A 9,929-nucleotide genomic window follows, 5' to 3' on the forward strand; every position below is an offset into this window, starting at 1 on the left:
TTATGATTCAGGATGTAGTGTGAACCTAGCTAATACATAGTGTGTCAACAAACTATGATTAAGGCAAAAGGTTAATGTGTTGTATGAGCCTGGCTATTTTAATTTCAGATTTCTTGGATACTTTTAGCACTCTTTGAAAATGAAGTTATGTCATATCTAGATAGAATTGTTTTAAATTTAGATTGTTTTCCTCACGTGTGTTAAGAGTGAAATTGCTATATTAATAAGGGAAATATAAAGTCAACATTACTTTTTATTTGTGTATGGCTTGCTATACATATTTAGGTAAGCCATAGTATACTTGATCAGAAGCATTGTATAAAACACAAACATCATAAGCCATTGTTTGCAAATCATTATGGCTGAATTCACATTGTTTATTAAGCCCAAAATGAAAAAGGCCACATGTGATAGGTGAATGTTAATAACTATTATTGTAAGAAGAAACACTGATCAAAGCATGCATTTGCAACACACTTTCATTCTGACAAAAAATTGAATGTTGTTCCAAATCATTTTTCAAACTATTCTTTGGAACATTACAGTTATGATCTACAGTAATACCAATATGTTGTAACTGATTCATAAACCTGATAAAATTTCACTAAACAATTTTATAGCCATGGTATATAATATAGGCAACTCATATATTGCAATTGTAGTTGCAGACTAATTAAACTGATCTAGTTCCAGGTAAATGTGTTTGAATTATCCATTTGTATTGGTTCCTCTCTACAAAAGTTTAGCAGATTCAGGACTGTGTTTCTATACACACCTATCTGCAAATACTATATATGCCCTCTTGTGCATATCCCAAAACTTATCATTTTTAATGTACATGTCAATAGTAGGCAATCACAATGTATTGTATGCACTGCACATCATAATCTCCTGGATTGTGTAGGTATGGAGAAGGTTATCTTGGTTTTTGGTGATGCTGCATAGCCTTGTACATATTCAATCCAATACAGTATTTAGTTTAAAATTACTGTAATTGTAAGGTTTTTTAAAACCATGTTTTATATAATGCACCAGGAGTGTCAAACTCAAGGCCTGCGGCTGGATCCGGCCCACAAGGTGCTTAAATCTGGCCTGTGGGGCTGGGCTGGAAATAGCAAAGGACCGGCCCACGGTGCCACTGGCAGCCAAAACAGTGTGAAGGTGGAGCTACACGCAGCCCTCGGTGGCCCATTTTCAGCCTGGACGCCCTCCTACAGCACTTTGTGGGCCCAAACAGCACTTTGTGGGCCTGGGCGCCTTGTTTTGGTCCACAAAGTGCTGTAGGAGACCATCCAGGTCAAAAGCTTGGTGTGCGAGGGCTGCATGTGGCCCCATATGCCCCATTTTGTCCAGCAGAGTGTTGCAGGAGGCGTCCATCCCGTCTCCCATGACCCAGCCAGCTGGCCTGTAGAGGAAAACTACAATGCTTATCTGGCCCTCAAAGAAATCCAGTTTGACTTTGACACCCCCATAATATACCTCTTGATAACAGGATTAAACATTATTATTACTTTAGAGATAGGAAACCAAGGGTAAGGGAGAATGGGTTCATTTCAACCATGGAGAAAATTTACAACCGAGTTTGGAAATTCCCATCTATATCCATATTTACTAAGTGGATTGAGGCCAGATACTCTACAATTTGTACACACTCCCTTTTTGATATTAAATGTGCCTCTTGTTCACAATATACTTTTTATCTTGATATTTGTTATAGAAGGCCTTAATGCGACAGCAATCCCACATTTTTGTACATCTCTGGGTATATAATTATAAAGGTCATGCAAAGTATTGAAATGTATGTGAAATAATTGGAAGAAGCTTTTCAAATAACATAGGCTTGGGAGCTTTGCAAAAGATACATCTGCTTTAAAGATTGAAAGAAAGGTGTTTTATTTGTACTCTTATGCATTATAAACCTTAACTATCCCATCGGAATGTTTTACACAGACTTAATAGTTATACAGTACTATGCACTCAGCTGACAGGCATAATGATATACTACTGTTTAATGAATATACTTACAGCAAGTGAGACAAAGCAAGTCTTTTTAAGCTGAGAAATGTGATTTCTCACATGATGCAAGTATGACTTTGGTAGGTTTACTCCAAAATTCTCCTCATACATGAATGTTGGACTGTTATCTGGCTACTCCAAAGAGCTGCAGAACCATTTCAAATCCATTTCATGCTTTACATTAAATATGAAGAAATCAATTACAATTGTGAATTCTTTCTTGAAATATCTTTACTTTCCGAGCACCAAGATGGGAGAAGATGAAATAAAAGCTTTGCTATCAAAGGTAATAACAAGGATTTATGTTACATGTTGGCCTTGTTTCAGCTTTTATCCAAGAAGATCTTGAGTCTTTGTTCTTGGCATATGATGCTACTTTTCAGTTGTGTTTGTTTCTTAACTGGGAGATTATTAATTCTTTGTTGTCTAAGAAGCAGATGTAAGAAAGTATGACAAATGCTTCAGAGTTGTCAACTCTCTAATCCATCCTGCAGCAATCTCCAATAAGAAATAGTATTAATAACTGTAAACAAGCATATTTATTAAAAGTAAAATCCCAGGGAATTTTATGTCACTTTTTTCAGATAAATATGCTGAATTATCTTAGCTATCTCACAAGTGCCCCTTAAAAACGATCAAGGTTTTGGCTTTGATTATTTTAGTAACTTTTCAAATTAAAAATAGTTCTTTGCTGACAAAGAGGTATTTTCAGTCCCACTTTATGTTTATTGCTCCTGGCAATGTTACTTTTGCTGTATTCCACATTTATCTATACAAGTGTCAACCTGACCACCACTTTTTCATATTGTATCTCTTCAATTATTTAAAATGGTTCCTTTTTCAGTTTAGATTGTATCTTACTGTATCAATATCTTTTGCTCTTGTCCATGACTTTGCGGGGGGGCATTTGCTGAATGAAATTAGGTAGCCAGAGGAAATACAATACTAATCAAAACTAAAATCAAATGTGTACATACCTTTTCTAGTTAAACAATTCCAGAAGGCTTTCTGGGTGCTGATATACAGCTGTGTATTCCTCTGTGTGCCCCAAGCAAGGCAACAGAGCCATGCTTTCACAGCATTCTGGAAGGCCAGGAGGGTGACAGTCCACCCAATTCTGAGGGGAGAATGTTCCACAGGGCAGAGGAAATGGCAGAGAAGTCTCTCTTTCTGGACCCCGCCAGTCAGTCTTCTTTAACTAATGGGGTGTACAACATACGTTTCCTGTCTAACCAGGTGGGATGGACTGATGTAATGAGACAAAGATGGTTTTCTCATTATAAAAAGATCAGGTTCTATTTTCTGTGGATTACATGGACACAGTTCATTCCTATCACACTGTGTAGTTAATCTCACCAGGGCAAGAGTCTTTCACATCCTACCAAGAGTGGTCACTCTTGATTAACAAATTAGCATTGTCAGTACTTCCAACCACTGATATATTTAGGCTCCTTTCTCAGAATAATAGTCTATATGTCGGATAATAGGTTGACATCCATAAAGGTGTATGTCCATTTTTTTAAATATGCAAAATGCTAGAAATTAGTTTTTTATGTAAATGATTCCAGAAAAAATGGTTGAGGGAGGTATTATAAGTACTTTTCTGCCTTCTGCACAGAGGTGGATTTGAAGCTGTACAGATGCAGATAGATAACTCAACAAGACGTCCATAACAAAATACATTTATTGGTTCATCAGGTATCCTCATAACTCACGTTTGTGATGAAGTTCTTCTTTAATGACCAATCCTTTGTATATCTGCCTTGTAGTAAAAGATGGTTATCTCCTAACCCATCTCGTAGCAATAGAAAGAAGCTGCCATGATGAGAGTTCAGGCAAAAAGTGAGGAAAACTTCCCCCAACCCTTTGAGGGTCAATTTAGTGACCAATCAGGATCACAAATGTGGCCACATGACATGAACTACATTTCCCAGGATACCTTTAACTACATTTACCATGATGCATTCCCTTAAGGGGACAGCTCATAATTCCTAAGTAACTATCCAATTCCCATAGACTGGCTGGGACAGCACCAGTACCTTATTAAAATTATTGCATTCTTTCACATATTTTTTTCCTTAGGGTTATATCATATTCCATCTAGAGTCGTTAAAGCAGGCAGTGTACAAAAGTACATAAGTAACACTGGAAATCAGAAATCAATATACTGGTACATAGAAGGTCTATGCCTCTTCTATCGAACAATAGAGTATGAGAAGAAAAATCATTGCCTTCAGTATACAGGTAGTCCTCAACCTGTAAGCACAATTGAGCATGAAATTTCTGTTAGTCTCAGACATTTATTAAGTGAGTTTTGCCTCATTTTATGTTGTTTCTTGCCACTTGTTAATTTAGTAACATGACTGTTAAGTGAATCTGGCTTTCCCATTGACTTTACTTCTCAGAAGGTCGCAAGAGGTGATTACATGACCCTGGCAACTGTCATTAATATGAAACTGTTGCCAAGCATCTGAATTTTGATCATGTGACCACGGGGATGCTCCAATGGTCATAAGTGTGAAAAATGGTCATAACTCTTTTCAATGCTGTTGTAATTTTGATCAGTAACTAAAACAAACTGTTGTAAATCAATGACTACCTCTATGTTGATTACACTCAGTTACACAATTACACTCAGTTTTGGCCATAGTAGCTAGGATTAAAGCCATACTCAAATCAGGAAACATCTGGATGGCCATAGTTTCCTCATCCATGCCATAGATTCCAGATGTATTGAAAGGTATACTTAATGCCATGAGGTCCCAAACATCTTGGATGCTATAATCTAATGGCATAGAGGAATGAATCTTCTTGTTGTTTTTAATAATCCAGTCATATTGTAAAAATGTTAAATTTTAAAAACCAACACAAAAATATTTCAGAGTTATGTATTGCCTTTCAAATGCTGTAGGGAAAATGCATTTTCTATCTTACTTTGTTTCCTATTTCTGATATATAATTCGCATTCTCTGATTCTCTTCTATGTTGATTAGAATGATCACAAGTACTATTCATACAAGGCACAAGGCACACCTCTGAGCCCTGATGGACAAGAAAGTGGTTGTTCTTGGAATCCGACAAGACAATGGTACCTCCTTCATCAGTCTTCCCATCTTCCTCTGGATTCATTTAGCCACTGTGCTAAATGCTTGACCTTTACTTGGAACACAATTTTCTCCATTATAGGATTATTCATTTTGGCTATAGGAATTTGGGGGCTCTCAGAGAAGGAATCCCTGGAAAGTGAACGAATAACATATTTGGGCAGTGACCCCATGCTTTTTTTTGTGTTAGTGGGGCTAGTAGCTACATCTATATCTCTTTTGGGCTGTACAGGAGCCCTCTTTGAAAGCACCTTTCTGCTGAAGCTTTTTACTGGAGGAATAATGTTTTCTTTGGTTTTGGAAGTTTTGAGTGGAATTGTTGTCTTTTCTCTGAGACAACACATAAAGACTTCCTTGCAAAATTTTCTTATGGTGGCAATGTTACAGTATCAGGATGACCTAGATCTCCAGTTCATTATGGATGAAATTCAAGCAGGCCTCCAATGCTGTGGAGTAAAGTCTTATCTGGACTGGAAAGCAAATTTGTGAGTAAAATTTTTGGCCTATCTATCCGTTTCCATGAAAGATAGGTGTGCCAAAGCAGTGGAGTATAACTTTAATCCTGGGAGAACATGACAGTCTATAAATATGATTGGACGGATGGAAGGATGGATGGATGGATGGGGGGGGGAGAGAGAGAGGGAGAGAGAGAGAATATTGTAGCACTAAAATCTTACATTTGTTCAATGTAATGTTGTCACTGGAATTTTGCTGCCAAAGGGTTGTCTCACACCAAAGTAAGCTTTGTATCAATAATATGAGTGAATGGATAGTTCTATTTCCTGTATGATTCCAGGAGTGCTTCTATATGTTTCCATCTAGAAACAATGCAAGGTATTTTATTGTTTCTGGATGGAAATATGAAGGGAGCATTCTTGTAGAATTAAAATAAGCAGTACTGTGCATTATGATGAAAAGTATCTGTCAGAACCTGTTAGTCTTAGTCTCCAACATTAGGCATGGTAGTTCCCCACATACGTTAAATTATGATGTCCATCCTCTCTGATCATGCCCACAAGAACTTGAATCCTATACACTATTGGTAAGTTTGCAGGTTACTCACCTCATCCTTAATTTGGTTTGACTGAGACAGGAATCTCTTTCTTGCCTCTTCATATGAAGCATCATCTTATATAATAGCACAAGATAAGTTGTTATTGTCTTCCTGTTAAATATGCTATGAGCAGTCTTCATTTTCATTACTCATAAAGGTATGCCCATGTATCTCTCCTGTTGCCTTCTTTGACATTCTTTTTTACTGAGATGTTTAAAATAATCCTGATAAAGGACAGTGTGATAATAATGACTGCCTCTTTTGCTTTAGCAATATTCCCTCCATTTTTTCTTGGAGCAGAATAGTTCATCAAGCCTCTCTAGGCTTTTTTGGTTTAGGTATCTTCCCATTTTCTATGTTTTGGATCAGTCTTTTGGTTGGCCATACATGCTGTTTAAATATTAGTATCTTTGTTTATTGGGAAGGCACTGTGGTATGTTTTCATCTTTACTTGTTAGATATTCTAGATAATTCCTAATCTGTTTGATTTAATATATTATCTCTGATTACAGTAATAGTAGAAATAAACAGTTTTCATTGAGAAAGCTTTATATAAGATCTGTAAACACATTCTTGGCCCAGTCATCTTCAACAACCTCAGCTGCCTGTTCAGCACAGGAGGGTGGAGATTAAATTCAGTCTATTTCACTATCTCAAGAACTCAGGTCATGTTATCAGAACTGGATCTTGTCAGTTTGGAAACCAAACATAAATAGATATCTCAAGGAACATTATCCTTTTGTCACATAGGTGATAGGTAAAATTAGTTTCAGCCCATTCAAAGTTTTTATAGTTAGGACTTTAGACCTAAGCTGATTCCTTAGAAGAGATTACAGTTGTACTTACTGCTCCTTGAGTAACTGCAGGAGGCTTGAGTCCTAGCAAGCAGTCTTAATGGCTGATTTTATGAACTATCCATTAGATGAAGAGGGAAAAAGGTAAACTGACATACGGATAGAATCCTGCATGATTTGTGCTAGAATCTCAAGATTTTCTGAATCCCAGTAGCAATGGGGGGCGGGGTTTCTTGTTGTTGCATATATAGATCTTGAACCAATGAATTCACAGATAGATTGGCCATGGGATCTGGTTTATATTGGGAGGATGAAGTAGATACTGGAAAAACCTGGGAGATACACTTTGGGATGAACTTAAGAATTAAACATTTCTTCCTTTTTTTTTTATCTTACAGGTATTTTAACTGCACTTCTCCAGGTGTGCAAGCCTGTGGCGTTCCTGCATCATGTTGTGTGAATCCACTAGAAAATGGTACCATCCTGAATTCTCAGTGTGGCTTTGGCACCCTAGGCATGGAGGAGTTTGCAGTTCAAAGCACCATCTATCTTGGAGGCTGTGTTCCCCAGTTAAACAGATGGCTCAATAGTCACGCAGGAACAATAGGTTTCTTTGCTGTAGTTTTGGTTGTAATTGAAGTAGGTAGCTTATTTCTGGCCAGTAAGCTCCTGGCAGGCATTGCTTCTGCTCGGACTCAACATTATAGCAATAGCACTTAGAGTTGTAAAGAAGACTTCACAGTGCTTTTATAGCCTTCTCTAAGCGGTTTAGAGTCAGCCTATTGCCCCCAACAATCTAGGTCATTTTACCCACCTCGGAAGGATGGAAGGCTGAGTCAACCTTGAGCCTGGTGAGATTCGCACTGTCAAATTGCAGGCAGCTGGCAGGCAGCAGAAGTAGCCTGCAGTATTGCATTCTATCCACTGCGCCACTGTGGCCTTTATAGTGGGAAGGAGGGCATGCATTAGCTCTCCTATTGCTAGAGATGGATGTATTCATACTCTTTTGAGGAACATAAATCTAAAGTATTATGTAATACCTTTTATACTAATTAATTTACCCAGGATAAAACGGATAGGGAAAAAAACAACAAAAGCTGGTTTTTATATGTATTTATCTTGCTCATTCTCCTAGTTCCCTGTTTTCTGATAATTCCTGCTACCTCTTCACTCTGTACATACTTGTAAACATAGTCAGAAAAAAAGAAATAATGTATCAGAAGACCTTTACACCCAGGCCACTTCCCTATAAATCTAGAAACTAATTATTCATAGTCATTTCATAAAGCCATTCATTTCTGATTTTGATATGGAACTACTTCCAATCCAGATACAGGTTTCCAAAACAAGAAGCAAAAAATAGGAACACTTTGTTCCTTCTGATACTTTCTCACACTTTTCTGAAAGTACAGTAATTCAGAGTTGCATATTGTAGCAGATCTCCACTGATGAGATACTGAGGGGCCAAATGCAAAAGGCACCAATGTCACTACTTTGTTGCATGCTCACGTTCAGAATACAAAACACAGTAACAAGAGACCTTGGAGGACTTCTAGTCTAATCCCCTGCTCAAGCAGGAGCCCCTATACCATACTGGACAAACAGCTGTCCAATCTCTTCTTAAAACCTCCAGTGTTAAGAGCACCCATGACGCCTAGAGGCAACACTTTCCACTGATTAATTGTTCTCACTGTATGGAAATTTCTCCTTATTTCTAGGTTGGTTCTTTCCTTGATAAGTTTCCATCCACTGCTTCTTGTCCTGCCCTTAGCTTGGAGAAGAGCTTGACTCCATTTTCTTTGTGACAGCCCATTAAATTTTGGAAGACTGCTATCATGTCACCCCTGGTCCTTCTGTTCATTAGATTAGACATATCTAGTTCCTGAAAACGTTCATCGTACGGTTTAGCCTACATCCTCCTAATCATCCTTTTCTTTTCTGCCCATTTAGAGTCTCAACATCTTTTTTGTATCGTGATGACCAAAACTATTGTATTCCAAGTGTGATCTTACCAAAGATGAGCTTTCCAAAGACACTTATATTGCCCGATATAATATTTTCCTCATATGCTTCATTTCAGTCCTGGTTGTAAATAGTTTTGGTTCATTAATTATATATAATGCTTTCTTTCTTAAATCTCTTCTGTGCCATATTTTAATGTCTATAATCAACAATTTTGACCCATAGAATTAAATGCATCAATTGTTACATAGCAACAGTATAGACAACCCTTCTAAAATTTAATGGCTTTATGTGTGGTGGAGAAATTAAGGTTTGAATCCTGTATTCATTTATCTAGAAGTAAATTTATCTGGAATTCATTGAAAGCATGTCTGCTCCACTAAACAGGAAGTTTCATTTAAATAAATATCTATCTTATCCAACACTTTATTCTGTTTATTCTTGTTGAAAGTTTCCTCTCCAGGATTATACAGGAGCAGCACATTAATATTTTCAATATTTTTATTTTGTCAAATTTAAATTTGTAATTGTTGAGATTTCTTTTAAATCTTAAAGGTTCACCACTGCAGTCCATCTCCTGGACCTTCAATTATTGGCAACTTACCTAAGCAAGAAATATTACAGTAGTTTTCAATTAGGTCAGCTACTGCTCACAATTGTTATGATCCAAAAGACAGATCAGAAGGAAGGAGGACCAGTTTGGTTTAGTGGTTAAGATACCAGGCTAGAAATTAGGAAACTGATAGTTCTAGTCCCATTTTAGGCATGAAAGCCAGCTGGATGATTTTGGGTCAGTCACTCTCTCTCAACTCATGATGTCAGGCTCAGACAACGAACAATGAATTCCTGTTGCAACCAATGGACATTCAGATGATCCAGAAAAAAGTGCACATGCACATGTGGGGAAAAAAACACTAGGATTAAAAAAAAAGATTAGAAGGAAATGATGGACTTGTAAAATGTGGGGCTTACTGTGTATAAAATGAAGTAATTTCTCTG

The 9,929-nt window shown here is 37.2% G+C and overlaps 1 protein-coding gene across 1 annotated transcript; it reads left to right on the forward strand.

Moving 5' to 3' along the window:
- Positions 1 to 1,726: 1,726 nt before the first annotated feature.
- Positions 1,727 to 9,818, forward strand: TSPAN10 (tetraspanin 10). Its single transcript, XM_087956011.1, has 3 exons — positions 1,727 to 2,302; positions 5,010 to 5,605; positions 7,367 to 9,818. The coding sequence occupies exons 1-3, from the start codon at positions 2,126 to 2,128 to the stop codon at positions 7,686 to 7,688; spliced, it is 1,095 nt and encodes a 364-aa protein (XP_087812137.1). The 5' UTR covers positions 1,727 to 2,125; the 3' UTR covers positions 7,689 to 9,818.
- Positions 9,819 to 9,929: the final 111 nt, after the last annotated feature.

The sequence above is a fragment of the Notechis scutatus genome, chromosome 2, assembly GCF_049901735.1.
Source record: "Notechis scutatus isolate UNSWTSFEM ecotype Mainland chromosome 2, rNotScu1.2, whole genome shotgun sequence".
In the NCBI taxonomy this organism is placed as follows: domain Eukaryota; kingdom Metazoa; phylum Chordata; class Lepidosauria; order Squamata; family Elapidae; genus Notechis; species Notechis scutatus.